The 23,262-nt window shown below is 44.9% G+C and overlaps 2 protein-coding genes and 1 pseudogene across 3 annotated transcripts in view; 2 read left to right on the forward strand and 1 right to left on the reverse strand.

Annotated features, from left to right (window-relative positions):
• COG7 (component of oligomeric golgi complex 7) overlaps window positions 1–3,106 on the reverse strand; it is a 91,915-nt gene extending 88,809 nt beyond the window's left edge. For both annotated transcript variants that reach the window (XR_003943024.1, XM_030211087.1), the window contains exon 1: window positions 2,856–3,106. Coding sequence is in view for 1 of the 2 variants with exons in the window: in XM_030211087.1 (XP_030066947.1) it covers window positions 2,856–3,021 (166 nt within the window). In the remaining variant the exon portion in view is untranslated. The remainder of the gene's footprint in view (window positions 1–2,855) is intronic.
• Window positions 3,107–3,476: 370 nt separating this feature from the next.
• Window positions 3,477–23,262, forward strand: part of EARS2 (glutamyl-tRNA synthetase 2, mitochondrial) — a 37,216-nt gene continuing 17,430 nt past the window's right edge. The window contains exons 1-5 of the mRNA XM_030212127.1: window positions 3,477–3,603; window positions 6,175–6,330; window positions 14,822–15,011; window positions 17,729–18,201; window positions 21,253–21,361. Of these exons, the coding sequence (XP_030067987.1) occupies window positions 3,531–3,603; window positions 6,175–6,330; window positions 14,822–15,011; window positions 17,729–18,201; window positions 21,253–21,361 (1,001 nt within the window). The 5' untranslated portion in view covers window positions 3,477–3,530. The remainder of the gene's footprint in view (window positions 3,604–6,174; window positions 6,331–14,821; window positions 15,012–17,728; window positions 18,202–21,252; window positions 21,362–23,262) is intronic.
• On the forward strand, window positions 19,013–19,129 carry LOC115477010 (annotated as a pseudogene).

The raw sequence follows: 23,262 nt of genomic DNA on the forward strand, positions 1-23,262 counted from the left end.
TTTTCCCAGTGTGGCATTACTTATGTACTAACTATTAGGAAAGGGATGCAAAATAAGAGCCAAAACATTATAATGCGTCTGTATGGCTCCATGGTGCGACCTGACTTTGAGGAGGCTAAGAGTCCTACAGAAATAGGCCAAGAACTGGAGGGAGCAATCTCTGCTCTAGTCTAAGAGTCCTGAGAAATGGGGAGACCCCAGGGACCCCGACACGAAAGGCCAAGAACTGGAGGGAGCAATCTCTGCTCTAGTCTAAGAGTCCTGAGAAATGGGGAGACCCCAGGGACCCCGACACGAAAGGCCAAGAACTGGAGGGAGCAATCTCTGCTCTAGTCTAAGAGTCCTGAGAAATGGGGAGACCCCAGGGACCCCGACACGAAAGGCCAAGAACTGGAGGGAGCAATCTCTGCTCTAGTCTAAGAGTCCTGAGAAATGGGGAGACCCCAGGGACCCCGACACGAAAGGCCAAGAACTGGAGGAAGCAATCTCTGCTCTAGTCTAAGAGTCCTGAGAAATGGGGAGACCCCAGGGACCCCGACATCAAAGGCCAAGAACTGGAGGGAGCAATCTGTCCTCTAGTCTAAGAGTCCTGAGAAATGGGGAGACCCCAGGGACCCCGACACGAAAGGCCAAGAACTGGAGGAAGCAATCTCTGCTCTAGTCTAAGAGTCCTGAGAAATGGGGAGACCCCAGGGACCCCGACACGAAAGGCCAAGAACTGGAGGAAGCAATCTCTGCTCTAGTCTAAGAGTCCTGAGAAATGGGGAGACCCCAGGGACCCCGACACGAAAGGCCAAGAACTGGAGGGAGCAATCTCTGCTCTAGTCTAAGAGTCCTGAGAAATGGGGAGACCCCAGGGACCCCGACATCAAAGGCCAAGAACTGGAGGGAGCAATCTCTGCTCTAGTCTAAGAGTCCTGAGAAATGGGGAGACCCCAGGGACCCCGACACGAAAGGCCAAGAACTGGAGGAAGCAATCTCTGCTCTAGTCTAAGAGTCCTGAGAAATGGGGAGACCCCAGGGACCCCGACATCAAAGGCCAAGAACTGGAGGGAGCAATCTGTCCTCTAGTCTAAGAGTCCTGAGAAATGGGGAGACCCCAGGGACCCCGACACGAAAGGCCAAGAACTGGAGGGAGCAATCTCTGCTCTAGTCTAAGAGTCCTGAGAAATGGGGAGACCCCAGGGACCCCGACACGAAAGGCCAAGAACTGGAGGAAGCAATCTCTGCTCTAGTCTAAGAGTCCTGAGAAATGGGGAGACCCCAGGGACCCCGACACGAAAGGCCAAGAACTGGAGGGAGCAATCTCTGCTGTAGTCTAAGAGTCCTGAGAAATGGGGAGACCCCAGGGACCCCGACATCAAAGGCCAAGAACTGGAGGAAGCAATCTCTGCTCTAGTCTAAGAGTCCTGAGAAATGGGGAGACCCCAGGGACCCCGACATCAAAGGCCAAGAACTGGAGGAAGCAATCTCTGCTCTAGTCTAAGAGTCCTGAGAAATGGGGAGACCCCAGGGACCCCGACATTAAAGGCCAAGAACTGGAGAAAGCAATCTCTGCTCTAGTCTAAGAGTCCTGAGAAATGGGGAGACCCCAGGGACCCCGACATCAAAGGCCAAGAACTGGAGAAAGCAATCTCTGCTCTAGTCTAAGAGTCCTGAGAAATGGGGAGACCCCAGGGACCCCGACATCAAAGGCCAAGAACTGGAGGGAGCAATCTCTGCTGTAGTCTAAGAGTCCTGAGAAATGGGGAGACCCCAGGGACCCCGACACGAAAGGCCAAGAACTGGAGGAAGCAATCTCTGCTGTAGTCTAAGAGTCCTGAGAAATGGGGAGACCCCAGGGACCCCGACACGAAAGGCCAAGAACTGGAGGGAGCAATCTCTGCTCTAGTCTAAGAGTCCTGAGAAATGGGGAGACCCCAGGGACCCCGACATCAAAGGCCAAGAACTGGAGGGAGCAATCTCTGCTCTAGTCTAAGAGTCCTGAGAAATGGGGAGACCCCAGGGACCCCGACATCAAAGGCCAAGAACTGGAGGGAGCAATCTCTGCTCTAGTCTAAGAGTCCTGAGAAATGGGGAGACCCCAGGGACCCCGACATTAAAGGCCAAGAACTGGAGAAAGCAATCTCTGCTCTAGTCTAAGAGTCCTGAGAAATGGGGAGACCCCAGGGACCCCGACATCAAAGGCCAAGAACTGGAGGAAGCAATCTCTGCTCTAGTCTAAGAGTCCTGAGAAATGGGGAGACCCCAGGGACCCCGACACGAAAGGCCAAGAACTGGAGGAAGCAATCTCTGCTGTAGTCTAAGAGTCCTGAGAAATGGGGAGACCCCAGGGACCCCGACACGAAAGGCCAAGAACTGGAGGGAGCAATCTCTGCTCTAGTCTAAGAGTCCTGAGAAATGGGGAGACCCCAGGGACCCCGACATCAAAGGCCAAGAACTGGAGAAAGCAATCTCTGCTCTAGTCTAAGAGTCCTGAGAAATGGGGAGACCCCAGGGACCCCGACACGAAAGGCCAAGAACTGGAGGAAGCAATCTCTGCTGTAGTCTAAGAGTCCTGAGAAATGGGGAGACCCCAGGGACCCCGACACGAAAGGCCAAGAACTGGAGGGAGCAATCTCTGCTCTAGTCTAAGAGTCCTGAGAAATGGGGAGACCCCAGGGACCCCGACATCAAAGGCCAAGAACTGGAGAAAGCAATCTCTGCTCTAGTCTAAGAGTCCTGAGAAATGGGGAGACCCCAGGGACCCCGACATCAAAGGCCAAGAACTGGAGGGAGCAATCTCTGCTCTAGTCTAAGAGACCCCTGGGACCCTGAGGTGAAGAGACAAGACCTGCCCCAGGGCCTTCACTTACCCTCCACAGCATTATTCACCTCCTGAATGAAAAGCTGCAGCTTCATCACTAGAGTAGCCGCGTATCCGTCCACTTTCCCCGGAGTTTCCTTCTGAAGCATTGGAAAAGCGCCGTTCACCCAACTCTTGACATCGAAGTCATCGTCCAGGAACTTAGAGAAATCCATCAGGCTCCGACCCGCCCGGGCCTTACATCAAGCCACGGACCGTCCTGCACAATAAGAACCCAGGAGTCGGACCAACTGTAAACAGAACACGTCATCACCCGCAACTCTTTCCGCTTCCGGGAGCTCAAGGAAGTTGGATTGGATAAGCGGCGGCATTAGACTGGGGTTGAAGCCAGTAGGCGGAGCTTGCCGCCATTTTCCTTCACCCAAAACAACAGGCAAAAAGATGACTACAAATTCCCATATGTAAAAACTCAAAAGCTGTTCCAGTGCCTTATGGTGACCCCACTTCTCAGAAGAAAAACAAATATGATCGGTGTAAAGTCACGACACGTCCCTGAAAAAAATAAATAAATAAATAAAAGGTAGTAAAAGCGGCACTGCCCCTTTTAACGAGTGTTTCTTCCGGGAGGTGGGGCTAAGAGACGCGAAGAAGCGGATTGGTCGGCGTCATAGGTCCCTGGTCCGGGACAGCGCGCGCGGAGCCATACGGGAGGCAGGTGGCGATCATGCAGAGGCTCCGGGTCCGTCATTTTTGTTCGGCGCCTGAAGTTCGAGTCCGCTTTGCTCCGAGTCCAACAGGTACTGCGGGAACCCGACCGGGGGGGGGGGTCACAGTGGATCTAAACTGCGATGTCCTTTCCTTACAAATCCTCTGTACTGGTCCAGGCCAAGAACTCTACTGAAGCTACTTCTGAAAAAGATGTCAACAAAATCCAAAATGCACCACCTTTTCTGTGCAGAAGTATTTCCTCAACTTCTTAGCCTGGTCCCTTCCACCTTCATCTTATGCCCCCTTCAATTGAAAGGTTATCAATAGAAATCAAACAAAATAAAACATGGAAAAGAAAATAAGATGATACCTTTTTTATTGGACATAACTTAATACATTTCTTGATTAGCTTTCGAAGGTTGCCCTTCTTCCTCAGATCGGAAATAAGCAAATGAAACAGACTCGCCTCCTGGGCATTTATTCTGCCCAGGTATTTAAATGTCTCCATATTTTCTCTCCCATTTTTCTTCCAAAGTATATATATTGCTAGGAAAAGAGGGCCGTTTCCGACAGAAATGAAACGGGCGCTAGCAAGGTGCCACGACCCCTTCCCTCCCTCCCTCCCTCTGTTTCAGAGTTCCAGCCCCCCCCCCCTTCACCCCCCCCTCCGAATTCCAGGCCCCCCCCCTCCACTCCCTCCCTTCTGAGCTCCAGGACCCCCCTCCCCTCCGAGTTCCAGACCCCCGCGCCTCCCTCTCTCTCCTCTTTTCGAGTGCAAGCATGACCTGTCCTCCGGCAGCCCCTCGCCTTCCTAAGTGCCAGCAGTAATTTATGTTTCAATCATTTTTATTGTACATATTTCAATAAACAGTGTACAGGTATGCATTGATCTTTGAAAGATTAACACCTAAATCAACACTATTACAACGATGCACTACAACATGTCTACCTATCGCTCTCCTCTATCCCTTCCCATCCTCCCCCCCCCCTTAAACTCCCCCCCCCAACTCCCCCTCCCCCCCCCCCCTTCAATAGTCTACTATCAGTCTACAGGTATTCAAGGTCTCTCATCTACCCACACAGTCTCTCAATTTAAAATTTTACTTTTTGCAGCTGGTTGTAAGGTATCCCAAAATTTCGCCCAGGTGGTTTCCAGCTTTTTACCCTCCACAGAGGAGATATCTGTAATTCCACAACGTTCTAGTTTTAGCAGTTCAATCATATTTGCCCTCCAAGCCCCAAACGTAGGGCCCTCGTTCTCTCTCCAGTTTAGCAGAATTGTCTTCTTGCCGATCAACACCGCCCTGTGCAGGAAGGAGTTGAGTCCTGGAGGGACAAGCCCCGTGTAGCAGTGTTTTCCAAAAAGCAGTAATGGCTGCCTCTGTATTGTATTGCATCTCCAGTATTGTTTGATGGCCGTTAAAATCTGGGACCAAAATCGCACTACTTGAGGGCAAGACCAGAACATATGCCCCAGTCCTGCTAGCGCCTGGGCACAATGAGGGCATGTGCCTGTGCCACCATACCCTGCCTTGAACGCCCTAGCTGGTGGGATGTGAAGTCGTAATGCAAATTTGTATTGTATCTCCCAGTGTCTAGAATATACAGAGGTGCGCAATGCCAAGGTTAAAAAGTTCTGCAACATCTCTTCTGAGACTTCTGCCTTCAGGTCAATCGCCCATTTCTGTGCTCTGCCTCTGTAATCAATGTCCTCCGTGGAATCCTGGAGATACCTGTGATGAAATCGCAGGGGCACTTTGTTTTGAGCCCCCAATGTCAGTGCTGTGTTTAAAATGTCCTGTACATCCTCGCTCAAGTTGGTCCAGCCCAGCTCGGTTAGGTAATGTTGTATCTGCAGATGCGCAAACTGATCTGTCCCTGGCAAGTTAAATTCTGCTTGTAATTCCCGGAATGGCCGCACTTTACCTTCATCGGTCAGCAGTTGGTACAAATACTGAATTCCTTTCTTCCGCCATCTAGCAAACATCACTGAAGTTGTGCCTTCTGGAAAATCTGGGTTATTAAACAGTGGCAAGAAGGGTGTTGCAGTCCATCTAAACCAATGTCTTTTGCACAGCCACTTCCACGTTGCTCTTGCTGACAGGACGAATGGATTATGTCCTAATTTGAGTTTGACTCCTCTGCCTGACGCGTGCAGCCACCATCCCAAATGTACTGTAGGTGAGAGGGCCTGTTCTACTTGTGTGTTTGAAAACTCCCCATGTCCTGTTAGCCAATCCCTAATGTGTCTCATCGAGCATGCTATGGTTAGGTATCTTATATTGGTGCCAGCAGTAATTTAAAAATTCTTATTAAAGGCCTGGTTGAAGAGCCAAGCTTTCACGTTTAAGTTTAAATACTCAATTATTTTCAAGTTTAAATAAACTCACTTTTCAGAGATCTTGAACAGCATACGAAGGTGAACAGTTTATTTTCATTGGTATGTATAATCATAAATACTCGAGCAAGGATGTGCATCTGGGATCATCCCATTTCTAACAGTAACCTTGTCTAGGATTGCCTGAACTCTTGTGATTGCTTTTCATGCTGCAGCTGTACTGGGAGAATATGCCGTCCTCCCCTCTCTTGTGCTGTTCTACTCATTGAATCCCTGTTCTGCTTCTCGTAACCTTTGTGATGTTTTCTTCTTTTCTCTTCAGGTTTTTTGCATTTGGGAGGCCTCCGCACTGCATTGTATAATTACATTTTTGCCAGGCAGCACAAAGGGAGTTTTATCCTGAGACTGGAAGACACAGACCAGAGCCGTGTTGTGCCGGGGGCTGGTGAGAGCTTAGAGGACATGTTGGAATGGGCTGGTAAGTAATTGGGAAACGTTCATCATTAATGTGTAAAAACAGAGTAGGGACCACTTCACGAAGCAGCATCTGTGTCTTTTCTGTTGAAAGGCCCGAGTTCTCCTTTGTCACTGTGTTCATTTCACCCAATGATTCTGAAGATTTGGAACAGTTTAAATTTTTTAATGTAGTGTCTTCCTTCAAAAAAAGATCAAAATGGCTTACAGTTTTAAAAATATACAATCCTAAAACAAACAAATAAAATCCTACGTTCCCAACTATCCTTTCCTTTCCCCTCAGCAAAACAAGAAAATCACATCCCATACTAAAACCAAACGCACAACCAATGAACTTTCAGGCATCCATGCTTATCACACAAACATTATTAACTTGAACTGCAAATACCATCCCCTATGTCAAATGTATTCCAGCAATTTCCTCTGAGACCCTCCTTGTACCAGATAATCCATCTTAAAATACACGAGGTGTAGCATTAAACTATATTAAAAGAGAGAATTTGCTGACCAGATCTCCCCTGGTAGATGACTCTACTGTCTAGCAACCTTAAAGCTTAATATCCACCCTAATTCTACTAATCCAAGCTGTTTTCTGGTTTGGTTGTTCCAGTTTGTAAGAATATTGAGAGAGACTGACAGAGCACATAGGATTTAAATTTCTTTAACAAAAAAAAAAAACTAATCTGGTTCTATCCCATGTAAAACTCTAAATCAGATTCTCTTCTCAATAGGCAACTAATGCAGCTCAGCCAAGGTAGAGGAAATATGATCTCCTCAATTCACCCCCATCAGCAGCTGAGCTGCTGCATCTGTAGCAGCTGAAGCCTCTGACGTGCTGGCAGTTGCCTGCTGTAGCGGAGGATGTGGTAATAGATCGGTGTCTCTGTGATTTTAAAAGTTCTGAATCTCAACTCTTCCCAGTGCCAGTGATCCTAAAATGTGTTTAATGCCTTTACTGTCATTCTCATTTCTAAGGACTTTCATGGCTGCAGTTCTCACTGCAAAGATACGTGAGCAATTAATTGTGTGTAATGTAGTTTGCAGGTAAATGGAGCCACACTTGCCTGGCTGTAGAAGAACTGTTACCATTGGTTGCACTGCTGCCTAAACCTCCTCTCTTTCTCAGCCAAGCTTGGCTCCTTTGTCTACCTGCTATCATTTCCTGGTCATTCTTACTATCTCTGTCCTGAGAGGTCAGCCAGGTATGACCTTTCCCTCCAATCGAGGGCCATCCTCTTGGACCTCCCTTGTCACCTTATGGCAGGCTCTGTCCCGATTAGCCTTTGCCTCCTCCTCCCTGGGCTTGTGAGCCTTCTTGACCTGCCTGTCCCTCTGGCCATGAGACATTCACCATCTTGCTTCAGACCAGCACTTGTCCTGCTTCCAACTCCCTGGAATTAACTTGGTTTTTTACCTTGAAAATATCTCCTCCTTGATGAGATATCGCACATTCCAGTCACCAAGCTCTGAGATACTTCTATCTGCTCAACTATTTCTCACCTCCAACCACTGAAACAGCTCTCAGAATTACGGAGTCTCTGTGTCCTGGGGCAGCACTTCTGAACATCTGACTGTGAGTTAATTATCTGTGATTTATTCAATAAAAGAGACTTCAGAAAAATAATAGAGACTTCAGGTGTGTTCTGGTGTGCCAAGGTTATACTCCAGGATATTGAGACTAAGTTAATAAGCCTCAAGAGTCTTGACAGTAGTTATTGGCATTCCCACTGTGGGACCTGACAGTTGACGTCAGGATGTTGCAGTACATGCAAGGCAGGAATTCCGCAGAACACGGAGGAAACGGTCGGCAGCAGCACATCTTCGGGTTCAGCCAGCATCCAAGTAGGCCGGGGTCTTCTGGCTGTCTGACAGTTTGATGCAGGAGAGCGCAGGAACGGGCACCATTTTGTTGGAGCCAGCTGGCAGTCGGGAGCCGCCTGTGGCTGATCACGCACTGAGCACAGCCACCATTTTACAGCCTCAGAGCCTGACAGAGCATTCAGCTGCATTGGGATCTTTATTTTCTCCAAAAATTGATAAATTGATCTTACACCAGCCTATTTGCTGATGCAGAGACAGTCTGAGTTGCTGCAACGTGCTTCAGTTTCTCGCCCCTCTGACTCCTAAGAGATCTCGTTTAGACCTCCAGAAGTGGGCAGATGAGGTTCTCTCTGTTTCTCTCTCCTTATGTAATGTGGCCTTGGTGTATTCAGAGGAGCTATTGTTGAAGGAGCCGTTAGAGAAGAGAAATGATCTGAAAGTACTGAAATTGTTTCATAAAGAGGGAGCTCAGTACTCTTATTTCTGAGGCACTGGCAATGTTTCCCATTGAGGAGCCTTCTGTTTTGGCGTCTAGAGTTCCATCTTCGATCATGAGGGGGCGTTATAGGTCCTTCTAAGGCCTCCCCAATACATCCAGACATTCAGGACCTGATTACCACAGAATGGGTCTCGCCGGACACCGGGCTGAGTGGAAAGAGCCACGGCTCATCTCTACCCATTAGTTCCAGAGGAGAAAGATAAATTGCAGGTTCCCAGGGTTGACTCCCTTGTTACTGCGGTGACTAAGAAGACCGCCTTGCCGGTGGAGGAGGGCATTGCCCTAAAAGACCTTTGAAGTGGCCTCTTTGCACCTGCAAGTGACAGTGTGCAACTTGTTCATGGCAAGAGCATGCCTGAAGTGGCATCGGCAGTTTGCAATACAAGATGGCTGCCATAACACCCAGCTGGAAGCGGGGTTGCTCTACTTGGCATGTACTATTTATGACATGTTACAGCCCGCAGTATGTTTTTGGGTGTCACAGCATGTCAGGGACTCTGGTTGCAGCACTGGGCAGCAGATGCAGCATCAGTCACAGCTAGTTAAACTGCCCTTTTGGAGATCTCCACGAAAGGTGAAAGAACTGGGGGAAACTAAGTGACAGTGGTTGCTGGAGGATAAGCTGAAAGCCTCTGGTTGTGTGTCGCCAGAGGGCTCTCAATCTCATTTTCAAGACGGCAGACAGTACCAGTCTGGTTGTCGGCAATATGGTCAGACATCCCGTATTCAGCCTAGGGGTTAGTGCAGCGGATTTTGATCCTCGGGAACTGGGTTCAATTCCCACTGCAGCTCCTTGTGACTTGGGGAAAATCCACTGTTTATTTCCAGGATAAGCAGCATAAAATGTATTGTACCGTTTTGGGATCTTGCCAGGTACTTGTGACCTGGATTGGCCACTGTTGGAAACAGGATGTTGGGCTTGATGAACCTTCAGTCTGTCCCAGTATGTCAATACTTATGTACTTTTGAAGGCACCTTTCATCCGGTCTTAGATCTCAAAGGTCCAAATTGTGCCTCCGAGTGTCCCGCTTTCAGTGGAGACACTAAGAGCAGTAATAGCCTCAGTTCAAGTGGGAGAATTTCTCACTGCCCTCGACCTCAAGGAGGTGTACTTGCATATATGCATATGGCCGCTGCATCAAAGGTTTCTACGTTTTGCTGTATTGGGTCGTCATTTCCACTTCAGGACTTGTCCTACAGTTCCAAGAGTGTTTACCAAGGTTGTGATGGTGGCGTCCTTTCTTCGTTGGCAGGGAATCAGCATTCACCCATATCTTGGCAACAGCGTGGCGGCGACAAAATTGTTCATCCTCTGCGGTAGGGTTTGGGTGATCAATTTTGAGAAGAGGAGCAGACTAAATCCATCACAGGCGCTGGAGTATCTTTTGACAGAGCATGGGAGAAGGTCTTCCTCATGAAGCACAGGAGGATTTATATATTTTATGATTTATAATTTTTATTATTTTTATATATACTTACACAGAAAATACAAACTGCAAAGTGTAATACAGCCACCATTGTAATAAACTTACAAACTTAGGAAAAAAGAAAAATTTTGTTCAAATATTTATATACTATTGGCTTCCTTAGACCACAATATAATAATGGGGGGTAGGAATTAGTGAAGTATTTTACCCATTTTCAAATTTAAACAAGAAAATAATGACATCGTTATTCCCTTTCTTCTTATCTTTTTAACTCTAAGCTTGTTTATTGTCTAAGAAGTTCTGAAGCTGATCTGGCATATAATATACATATTTGGTTTAATTTATCCTGAAAACACATTTACAAGGGTACACAAGAAGGAAGGAACCACCCATTTCTAATATTTTTGATCTCATTAACAAAAACTTTTTCCTTTTTTCCTGAGTGATTTTTGTCACGTCAGGATAAAGCCAGATTTTCTGGCCTATAAACATGCGGTTAGTTGTTTTAAAGTAAAGTCTCATTACTGCGTTTAAGTCCTGTTGAAAAACAAAGGAAACTATCAACGTTCCTCTTTCACTCGCACTTATAGTTGATTGTTCCAAAATGGCTGTGACATTTTGTAAATCCACTGAGTCTTCTCCTACTACTTTATTCATTGTTCTTGAAATATAATAAATTTTATTCAAAGGAGGAAATGTTTCTTGGGGAAAATTCAGATTTTCTTTCAAAAATCTGCAAAACATATCGTTTGGAGAGACTCCCATCATTCTAGGAAAATTTAGTAGTCGGAGATTTAATCTCCTATTGTAGTTTTCCATTTGCTCTATTTTTCTTCTAGTCTCAATACTATCTTTAATCACTGCCACTTTAAATTCTTCCATTTGCTTGGAATCTGCCTGTAAGGCCTCAATTTTCTTTGAAACATCTTTATTAACCACTTCCATAGAGTTCTTCACTTCCTGTATCGATAAATTAAGAGTTTTTACCTCATCAGAGGATTGTTTCAGGGTTCTTTCAATTTCTAATAGCTTCTGCCAGATCCGACTTAGATTCACCTCCGTCTCTCCAGCAGCTTCAGATCTCCCCGTCAAGTCAAGCTCCCCTATGGGCTCCTCGAACTCACCCTTTCCGGGCACAAGAGGAAACCCCGTTCGACTGGCAAGCGTTGCTGGGCAAGGAGGAGTTGTAGAGCATAGCGGGGATAAAGATGTTTCTATGTCCAGCGGGAGAACCGCTTCACCGGCTCCCCCCGCTAAGGACTCCGCTCCGCTGACTCGGGAAACCGCGGGAAAGAAGCGCTCCAAACCTATCCTCGCCGGAGTGGATGTCCCGGAAGGTAGGGGAACTCCCCGGACCGTCCCTTTACGTTTTGTGTGCGGCATATCTAATTCAAATCGAGGAATATATATTATTTCAGCAAGGAAGGCAGGAGACTGCTTCAGACACAACCGCTCACGGCGCCATCTTGACACGCCCCCCGGATTTATATATTTTGTGTATTCTGTGATATTTGTCTGTATGTATTGTTATTCATAAGTATGTTTTTTTTATTATGAAGGCTCCTGACGAAGGCATGCTAGCAGAAAGACTGCCACATTGAGTCCTTCGACCATACAATTGCAGTACTTTACAGGCAATAAAGAAGCTGTACACCATTGTGCTTGGACTTCTAATATCTGATTTGTTTTGTTTTTGCTTTGCTTGTGTTCGTGAATTTCTTGGCTCTCCTTTGTGTTCGTTTACTATAAGCCACTTACGTGAACATTTGAAACATACAGGATATTAAGTTTTGTAAGTAAATACATGAGTGCATTTTTGGAAATTTTTCTAGGTGCTCTGTTATAAAATGATCCCCATTTATTACGGCAGAAGAGGATGGTTACCTAAGTTTGATAAGACGTGGGGGCCAGTTGTGGTTTGCTATAATAATTCTATTAGTACTGTTAAAGTTAGCTGAGGTGTTTGTCTCATATTCTATTTTGATTTATGTAATTTTATTTCACTTTTACACATAGCAAAGTTAGCTTCTGTGTTAGATTTATTTATTTTTGTTACATTTATAGCCCACATTTCCCCACCTATTTGCAGGCTCAATGTGGCTTACATAGTGCCGGGGATGCGTTTGCAGACTCCAGGGTAGACAAATACAGAGTGATGTAGGGATAAGATAAAGTTATGTGGTATTGCCACTTGAGATAAGGTAAAGTTCATGTGGGATAACCACATAGGGTGTCATACACGGAAGAGTTGTGTTGTGTCCATACCGTATTTTGGTTTTGGTGTGTTGTAGCGGTCAGGCATTTATGTTGGGTTGGTAGGGTATGCCTTTTTGAACAAATAAGTTTTTAGTGTTCTCTGGAAGTGTAGGTGGCCGTACGTGGGTTTCACGGCTTTTGGGAGTACGTTCCACAGTTGCATACTTATGTAGGAAAAACTGGATGCGTAAGTTGATTTGTATATGAGTCCTTTGCAGCTTGGGTAGTGCAGGTTTAGGTAAGTTCGTGATGAAGTATTTCTAGTTGGTAGGTCAATCAAGTCTGTCATGTATCCCGGGGCTTCACTGTAGATGATTTTGTGAACCATTGTGCAGATTTTGAAAGTAATGCGTTCTTTGATTGGGAGACAATGTAGTTTTTCGCGGAGGGGTTTTGCGCTAACAAATCGGGTTTTTCCGAAGATGAGTCTGGCTGCCGTGTTCTGAGCGGTCTGAAGTTTCTTTAATGTTTGTTCTTTACATCCAGCATAGATTCCATTGCAGTAATCTATGTGACTTAGTAACATTGATTGTATCAGGTTGCGAAATGTGTCCTTTGGGAAGAATTGTTTCACTCATTTGAGTTTCTTTTTTTTTTATTTTTTTATTACATTTGTACCCCACATTTTCCCACCTATTTGCAGGCTCAATGTGGCTTACATAGTACCGTAGAAGCGTTTGCCAATTCGGTTGATAACAAATAAAACGTTATATTGTGGTCAAATAAGGTAGGTGTGAATTAGGATTGAAGGGAATGAAGATTGTAAATCGTCCAGTACGATCATTGGTTGTGCTGTGTTGGGTGTGTGGATTTACGTTGGATTGGTGGGATAGGCCTTTTTGAAGAGGTTGGTTTTTAGTGATTTCCTGAAGTTTAGGAGGTCATGGATTGTTTTCCACATTGAGTAAAACATTTTCTTGGTTGTGGATGTCACTTGTTTCTCTAGTGTTAGGTTGCAGTCTATTATGACGCCGAGGACCTTCAGGCTGTCTGTGATAGGGAGGGTGTGATCTGGGGTGTTGATAATTGTGGGGTAATCCGAGTTGTGTTGGGATGAGACAACAAGGCAGTGTGTTTTTTCTTTGTTGAGTTTTAGTTGAAAAGCATTTGCCCAGGAGTCCATGATGTTCAAGCTGTTTGTGATTTCATTGGTGATTTCTGTCAGATTAGATTTGTAAAGAATGTATATTGTGACGTCGTCTGCATATATGAAAGGGTTTAGGCCTTGGTTGGATAAGAACTTGGCTAGTGGGGTCATCATTAGGTTAAAGAGAATTGGTGATAGCGGTGACTCCACAGTCTGCCTTCCACGGTGATGATATGGTTGAGTTTGATTTTACTTGATATGTTCTTGTGGTTAGGAAGCCTTTGATCCAGCTAAGTATGTTACCACCAATCCCGAGCTTATCTAATAATCTTAATAGTATATTGTGATTTACCATGTTGAACGCACTAGACATATTGACCTGGAGGAGGAGGATGGTTTTGCCTGTTGCTATTTCCTGTTTGAACTAGGCTAGGAGAGTGAGTAGGACTGTTTCTGTGCTGTGTAGTGGGCGAAATCCTGACTGAGATTCATGTAATATTGAGAATTTGTGTACGTAGTCTGTGAGTTGTTTGGTTACCATGCTTTCCATCAGTTTGACTGACAGCGGGATGGATTCTACTGGGTGGTAGTTTGTGATTTCATTTGCTTTTTTCGTGGTGTCCTTTGATATCGGGGTGAGTAAAATGTTGCCATTTTACTTTAGGAAGAGGCCTTGTTGAAGCATGTAGTTTAGGTGGGATGTGAGGTCTGCGATGAAGCAGTCAGGGGCGGATTTCATTAGGTAGCTAGGGCAGGTGTCTAGTTTGCAATGAGTGTTGGAGAACTTACTGATTGCCTGTGCCACTGCATCGATGATAAGGAGGGTGAAGTTTGACCAGGTTCGGTTCCGCCGGGTATTCTCCAGCAGTTGGGTCCAGTTCGTTGAGGAAATTTTCTATGTCTGGGTTATCGTGAGGTAGCATGTTGCGTAGATTTAAAATTTTTTCCTTGAAATAAGTGGCAAGTTTTTCTGCAGACGGAAAGTCTGTATTCGATGAAGTGACCAGGTTGGTGTCTAGGAGTTTGTTCACGAGTTGATATAATTTCTTCGTTTCTTTGTAGTCTGTCCCTATTTTGGTTTTATAGTATGATCTTTTTGACTGTTTTATTGCGTATTTATATTTTCTTGAGTGTTTATATTTCTATATGTTGAGTGTGTTTTCATCTTTTATTTTTTTTTCCATGCTCTTTCGAGTTTCCTGGATTGTGTTTTTAGTTTTTTCAGTTCATCGTTGAACTACGGTATCGAGTTGCATTTACATGAAGTTTTTGTACGTAAAGGTGCTATATCATCTTATGTCTGTTGTTCATTCCATTGTGTTTTGTTCAAATGTTAATAAGAAATACATTTTAAAAATGATCCCTATAGTCCGCACTGATGCTTTGTGATTTGCTTCCGCTGCAGGTATTGAACCAGATGAAAGTCCACGTCGTGGTGGTCCAGTAGGACCCTATCAGCAGTCCCAGCGCCTTGATCTATACCACAGAGCTACAGAGAAGCTTCTGAAAAGTGGGGCTGCTTACCGCTGCTTCTGTACCCCCCAGCGACTGGAACTACTGAGAAAGGAGGCGCTTTGCAACAAGCAAACCCCACGGTGAGAAGGGTCAGACATCTCCTTACTGCCAGTAATTCATCAGAAAAGACTTCCCTCTCCCCATTGCCACCATTCCCACCATTCCCCAAGAATACACAACTCAGACCTTTCTAATGAGGACAAAGAAGGGCAACCGAAATGATTAAGGGGATGGAATACATGAGAACATAAGAATAGTCATACTGGGTCAGACCAACGGTCCATCTATCCCAGTATCCTGCTTCCAGCACTGGCCAATCCATGTCATAAGTACCTAGCAGAAACCCAAAGAGTGGCAAAATTCCATGCTACCAATCCTGGGGGGCCAGCAGTTGCTTCCCCATGTCTGTCTCAATAGCAGACTATGAACTTTTCCTCCAGGAACTTGTCCAAACCCAGATATGCTAACTGCCGTTACTGTAAACTCCAGCAACAAGTTCCAGAGTTTAACAATTCTTTTGAGTGAAAAAATATTTCCCCTGACTGCTCCTAGCCTCGCTCTGTCTTGTGTTGCTCTAATGTAGTCAAGGCAATCAATGCTCTAACTCATGTAAACTATTGATGTAAACCGCACTAAACCCTGAAAAAAGGATTTTAGTGGTACATAAGACCTAATTTGATTTGATTTAAAAGTATTTCCATGCAGTGTGCCCTGGTCTTTGTACATTTTGAATAAGTGAAAAATTGATTCACCTCCACCCGCTCCACAGCACTCAGGATTTTGTAGACCTCAATCATATCCCCCCTTAGCCATCTCTTTTCCAACCTTAATAGCCTTTCCTCATATGGGTTTCATCCCCTCAATCATTTTGGTCGCTCTTCTTTGAACCTTTTTTTAATTCCACTATATTTTTTTTGTGATATGGCGACCAGAATTGAACACAATACTCATGGGGCAATACAGCGCATTATAATATTTTTGGTCTTATTTTGCATCCGTCTCCTAATAATTCCTAGCATCCTGTTTACTTTTTTGGCTGCCACAGCACACTGGACAGAATATTTCAGCGTATTGTCTATAATGACACCTAGGTCTTGCCCGACTTTCATATGAGGAAAGACTAGAGAGATTGAATCTGTTCAGCTTGGAGGGACAGACGGCTGAGGGAGATAAGATGAATTTCTATGAAATCCTGAGTGGAATGGAATGGTAAACGTGAATTGATTGTTTTACTGTTCCAAAAAGTACAAAGATTGGGGAACACAGCGTAGAGTTACATAGACGGGCTTTTCAATATGGTGTCTAGGTCCAATTGTAGACGTGGTGAAAACGTTTAAAATTTTCATCCTGAACATAGCAATTTTCATACTGGAAAAACATCGTTTTCTTTTTCTTTCAAAAATGGCTAAGGTCCTGACGTTTCTGTGCTTAGTACGTATTTCTTTAGGTACCATTAAAGAAAAAAAAAGTCTTGGAGTGGAGGAGTAGCCTAGTGGTTAGTGTAGCGGACTTTGATCCTGGGAAACTGAGTTCAAGTCCCACTGCTGCTCCTTGTGACCCTGGGCAAGTCACTTAACCCTCCATCACCCCTGGTACAAAATAAGTACCTGAATATATGTAAACCGCTTTGAATGTAGTTGCAAAAACCTCAGAAAGGCGGTATATCAAGTCTCATTTCCCTTTCTTAAGAGAAAAATGCACAAAAAGAAGCCATTGGGATGTAGTAAACTGACCACACAGACATTGCAGCAGAGCAGAGGGGCAGTGGTCAGTTTTCATAAAGGGACCCAGGTACAAATCCTACCCCTCCCCCAACACCCTGTACCGTACTGCAAAAGTCCTCAGGTCTGCAGGTGTCTTCTATCTATAGGTACAGGTGGTATTTTGTTGGGTTTGGACCTGGCTACTCCTAGGACCAAGTTTCGGAAGCTGTCACAGAGCCTGGTATGTACTGTCACTGTCGCATCTTTGGGGTGGGGGGAGAGGGGTTCACTGACTACTGGGTGATTAAGGGGATAATGCCTTAATCTCTTCACTGGTCATCTGATGACTTATGGCACCTTCCTAACATTTGCCCTATGTGTTTTTATCTTGTTCTATTATCCTGGGAAAATATCCAAATTTTGGCCTATCCCCTGCGATTTAGGCAAACTGTGGAGAAATCCTTGTCAAATCTTGAGTTTTGAAAATCGCAACTTGGGGTTTTGTGCTGTTTTTCAGATGTTTTTCTCTTTTGAAAACGTGGTGACAACTGTTAGAGTAGCTGGATTCAAAAAGATTTGGACAAATTCCTGGAAGAAACATCCATAAACCATTAATTATTTAGACACGGGGAAAACCATTGCTTATCCCTCGGGGTAAACATCATGGCATGGTACTACTTTTGGGATCCTGCCAGGTACTTGGATTGGCCACTGCTGGGTAGATGGACCTTTGGTCTGTGTAACAGTTCTTAAGACACTTCCCCAACGCTCAGCCATTTAAAAGAAGATGAGATTTGGCCGAGTTCTCAGTAACATTTTTTTAGTGCTGCATTCCTTGGTGCTACCCTTCTGTTGGACCAGTTCAAAAGTTACCTGGAAATGTTGAACTGAATCTGCCAGAACATAGGTTCCTTCTTCCTATTAAAACATTTTTTGTTTCACTTATCATATCTAGCATTACCAGCACAGATCATTAGTATTTTCCATGAAGGTTTGGTTTGGACAAAATCAAAGAAGCTTCTTCCCCTTTGCTGCTTTCTTATTGCTGAATCTTACATTGAGGTGTGATACGACTTCTTCCCTGCTATTCAAAGGTACGACAACAGGTGCCGACATTTGACGCCGCAGCAGACGGAAGAGAAGCTGGTACAGAAGTCGCCGTTCGTGATCCGCTTCCAGTTGGAACAGGGTGTGGAGCCTTTTCAGGATTTGATATACGGCTGCCATCGGCACGAGGTAGCAAGTGTGGAGGGTGACCCTGTAATAATGAAGAGCGACGGTTTCCCTACCTACCACCTGGCCTGCGTTGTTGATGATCACAAGATGCGTGTGAGCCATGTGCTTCGTGGCGCAGAGTGGCTGAGCTCCACATCCAAACACCTTCTGCTCTACAAGGCTCTCGACTGGACCCCACCTCAGTTTGCACACCTCCCTTTACTTCTCAACAAGGATGGCAGCAAACTCTCCAAGCGGCAGGGAGATATCTTTCTCGAACATTTTGCTGAGAGAGGTTACCTACCTGAGGCTTTGCTGGATATAATTACAAACTGTGGCTCAGGATTCAAAGGTAATGAGAAAAGATGCTGGAGGGGGGGAGAGTAGTGAATTGTTATTTGGCAGAGTAAGATAGATGTGGGCTCAGGCTCTTTTGGAGGAGGAGAGGAGGCCAGGTTCTAGTTTGAACAAGATAAGTAACAGTATATGGAGGTTTTGTCAGGATAGGACGTGTGGAGTTCCAGGCTCTGGGGAGGGTGGGGGGGTAGAGATGGAGATTGGGAAGACTTTGATAGGGTAAAACATATCTGGTGGAGGGCGGAGAGGAGGGGGGTTAAGATTTGGCAGTGGGAAGAGGTCAAGGGAGAAGCAGAAGTGGAGGCCGGGTTCTAGATTCCTGGTTACGGAGAGAGATTTGTCTTGATGTGGCCTTTCTGTTGATACGTGTCAGTGTTTCTTTAGCCTTTTTGAGTGTATTGGCCAACAAATATTGGTGAATAGGTTACAGCAGTCAGGGTTGAGAATTTACTACACTGGTTTTGATTTTATTTGAAAAGCAGGAAATAGGAAGTGAAGCTTAATGGCCAGCAGGCATGTTGGGTGGATAGACAGGATACCTACACTACTCCAAGCTGCAGGTCGGCCCTGCTGTTTACAACCCTTTGTCAGGTTCCTAGACTTTTTGATGTGAATTGCCATCTATATGCAACAATATTGTGATCTATGCACCAGTCTCTATTAGCTAAGAGATAATCAGTCTCTAGAAACCTGGGGCCTACCGTATGCATTAGCTATAGTTAACTTCAATGACATTGGGCCCTGCTAAGGTCAGAGGTGTGAGATACTTGGAAGTTTTATAAGCAATGATATTGTCAACTTCTTCTAAGACTATACTTTCAGGGATCATTTCTATAGTTTATATCTTGTGGGTGACTTTCTGATTGCCACACAGGTTGCCGTTTTCCCTTGCTTTGATAATGCAAATGTTATTCTTGCGGAGCTTCCAGCCTCTCTGCTAAATTTCTTCGACTGTACCGTGTATAATAATTTTACCATTGACACCGTGTCATACCCCGTAGACACTACGCTTAGGGTACTGGGTGTATTAATTGACAGTCTCCTTACATTCAAGCCTCATGTTTCCTCAGTAGTGAAAAAAATCCTTTAGATCTCTTTGGAACCTGAGGAGAATCGGATTATATTTTTCGCCTGACATCGCTAGTTTAGATGGTTTTAACTCAGTTCAATTACTGCAATTCCATCTATGCTGGATGTAAGGAGGGTGTCCTAAAATGGCTGCAAATGGCCCAAAATACAGCAGCTAGGCTTGTCCTCAGGGTATCGCGTTTTGATAGAGCAACTCAGTTATTATGCAAGCTGCACTGGCTGCCCATTAAAGCCAAGATTATTTTTAAATTATGTGTTTTTGTCTTTCAAATATTATATGGCATGACACAGGATTGCATGCGGGCCCTTACTTCTACTGCTACTATTCCCATACGCAATATTTATGTATGTATTTATTGCATTTGTATCCCACATTTTCCCTGTTGGACTGGAGGTTGCAAGACCTCTGATCTCATGTGCAACTTTCTTTAAATTAGTCACCTTATTTTCTAACTCCTTTTACTCTCTTACCTATCTGTAAGTTCCATCTTTGCTTATACCCTACGCTCTCTATTAAAATGTTCTATTACGTATTATATTGACATTGTAAGTAGTATACTATGCCACACTTTGTATTATTTGAATATTTTTACTGCTGTAATTGTCTGTTGCTTATGCTTGGTTTATTCTTACTGTACACCACCTTGAGTGAATTCCTTCAAAAAGGTGGTAAATAAATCTTAATAAATAAAGATAGGGGATAATGAGTTTTGGTGAGATGGGTAAAAAGGAAGCTGGGTTTTGGTGATTAGAGGGGAGACGGGTCCTATCTTGCTGCCTGAAATACTTCATAGTGCAGGATTGTTAGAAATCTTCTGATGAAGACCTCTGTAAGCTTTTTACCCTCTGCCACTGTTACATTTCTATTCCAAGACTTTTCCTCATTCCACTGTTGATCTGGATGTTAATAACTTTTGCCTTCAGAAAAATATTATTTTCCATTTGTATGTTTTTAAGACAAGGGGAACTGGAGTGGCTGCTTTGATTTTGGGGGTTTCCTTCCCCACCAATTACAAGTACATCTAGGTGGCTTACATACTAGAAGGAAAGAGAAGGGGTGTGTAGAGTGACATAGGAGGAGAGGAGGGGTGGAGCTACTACTACTACTACTATTTAGCATTTCTATAGCGCTACAAGGCGTACGCAGCGCTGCACAAACATAGAAGAAAGACAGTCCCTGCTCAAAGAGCTTACAATCTAATAGACAAAAAAATAAAGTAATCAAATCAATTATTGTGTACAGGAAGGAGGAGAGGAGGGTAGGTGGAGGCAGGTGGTACAAGTGGTTATGAGTCAAAAGCAATGTTAAAGAGGTGGGCTTCAGTCTAGATTTAAAGGTGGCCAAGGATGGGGCAAGACATAGGGGCTCAGGAAGTTTATTCCAGGCGTAGGGTGCAGCGAGACAGAAGGCGCGAAGTCTGGAGTTGGCAGTAGTGGAGAAGGGAACAGATAAGAAGGATTTATCCATGGAGCGGAGTGCACGGGAAGGGGTGTAGGGAAGGACGAGTGTGGAGAGATACTGGGGAGCACAATATTAATAGGAAAACTGGGGGAGCACAAAAAATGGAGGGGGAGTTGCTGCTGTCTAGGACTCACCCTTAGGAGGGGGGGGGGGGGTCTTACCCATAGGCATTTTGAGAAAGGAAAGTTTTTTGTTGTGTTTTTTTTTTAAATATGTTTTAAATTGTTGAAGCATCATTTGTTCTCGCAAATATTGTGGTAATTTGTTCTAATTTTCTGGACCCTGTACCAAAAAATTAAGTCTTTTAAGGACCAGCAAGAAGGTGAGAATGAGTGCTTGAGGTCACATAGATCCTTCTTCAGATGTGACTGATAATGTTCTCTCTCGTTACAAATGTCTTCATGCAGTGCATCTCTGGCTCCAGTGCTGGGAGCTGTAGAAAGCTGGCTTTGACCCTGTCCCCTTCTGAGGAAGTAATATTTGGATCTTTTCTAGAAAATCAGATGGGCAGAGTGCTGGAAGAGATTGTGGCAGAGTTTGATATCAACAGAGTAACTACACACTCGGCTCTGTTAGATCTACAGAAACTGCCAGAATTTAACAGGTGAGAGGGATGTGAATTTGATCATGTCTGGGAGCCGCAAGGCTGCCAAAGGCAGATCCAGGGGAGTGTGTGCAAGGAAAAGGAGACAGATTACTGACAGGGAAAAGCTGGTGACAGTGTGTTATAAAGATCATTGTAGATCCTTTGTTGAGGACACCACATCTCTAAAAGGATATTCCTTAGCATCCCTCCGGACCGGCCCAGGATTGGACTGATGAGTTGTGCTCGCCTATCAGCAGGTGGAGACTGAGAAAAAAACTCTGACTCTAGAGAGCCAATAAGAGCACTGGTCATGTGACCTTAGCCTCAGTATTTTCTCAGTCTCCCAGCAGGTAGGAAGCGAGCCCATTAGTCTCTTCTCTAATATATAGGTTTCTTTTCTGTGTATCTTCTTTTCTGTGCCTGAGAAGTATTGATTAGAGGCTTTTCCCAGATTTTTCTCTGGATATTCCGTGTCATCCTTCTAGATCAGGCTTGTCTAACCTTTTTCTGTTGGGGGCCACATTTTATATTTTGTAACATGTAGAGGGCCAAAACACGCATTGTTGTATTTTGCTGCATGTTTCGTCAAGTAGTGGTATGTGCATCATCCCTAGCTTTCACCCAGTCTCTCACTCATGCAACCACCCCAGCCTTCTTCAAGTCTCTCTCGTTCATGCAACCCCCAGCCTTCACTCAGTCTCTCACCCCCATGCCAGCTGTCACCCAGTTTTTTCCCTCACTTGGCTTTGGTTGAAGAAGAAACAGCAAGATTCCTGATTTCCGACCATGGCTGTCTGCAAGCTTGAGCCACATTGCGGTTTCAAGTCTTGCAAGACTTGAAACATGTGAGTTCAACCTGAACTTCTGGCACTGCACAACTCCTGCTTAGAGAGAGTCAAGTAATGGTGGGGAAGCAGGAATCCCACTGTAAGTATCACAAGAATTGCCAAGCTTCTAAGGGCCAGATAAAAGGTACTTGGTGGGCTTGGTTCTGGCCCGAGAGCCGTACATTGGACAAGCCTGCTCTAGATGGTCACAGGTGGGTTATGCACTCCTACCAGCAGGTGGAGACTGAGAACCACTGAGTTTCCAATAGGTATAAGTGAGCTGTGCAATTTTATTTTTTATTTCCATCTACTCTGGGGAGTATACCATCCAGTCCAGGTGATTTGCTTTAGTTTGCCAAATTGCCCATTTCCTGACATCCGGTCGATATTGGGGTAACTGAAATCCAGAAAACTGATTTTCAGATTTTGATGTAGCTTTTTCCTTGATTGTCTGGTAACTGAAATCAAATTTGTCGTCTTCCTTAATTTCTGCTAACATTTCAACATCTTTGTCTGTCTTAACAGAATGTGCAGCCTGTGAGACTGACCCATTTGCAGGTCAATTCTGCTGTAATCTGGCCACCTGTGTTCCCAGTATAAATTCTCTCATTTCATATTAACCACTCTTGTCATACACTGTGATGCATATGATCAACTCAGGGTGTGTGTTGTTGTGACATCAGGAGCTCTCCCCTCAAGGTGTACAACTATCTCAGGCTTCTGTGCCCAAACTGCATCATTTATTTTTGTTACATTTGTACCCTGCACTTTCCCACTTATGGCAGGCTCAATGCGGGTTACAATGGGGCAATGGAGGGTTAAGTGACTTGCCCAGAGTCACAAGGAGCTGCCTGTGCCTGAAGTGGGAATCGAACTCGGGTTCCTCAGTTCCCCAGGACCAAAGTCCACCACCCTAACCACTAGGCCACTCCTCCACTGTTGCTACTATTTGAGATTCTACATGGAATGTTGCTATTCCACTAGCAACATTCCATGTAGAAGTCAGCCCTTGCAGATCACCAGTGTGGCCGCGCAGGCTTCTGCTTCGTACGTGCAGGACGTCAGACTCACAGAAACAGAAGCCTGCGCGGC

Source organism: Microcaecilia unicolor, chromosome 8 (assembly GCF_901765095.1).
Source record: "Microcaecilia unicolor chromosome 8, aMicUni1.1, whole genome shotgun sequence".
Classification (NCBI taxonomy): domain Eukaryota; kingdom Metazoa; phylum Chordata; class Amphibia; order Gymnophiona; family Siphonopidae; genus Microcaecilia; species Microcaecilia unicolor.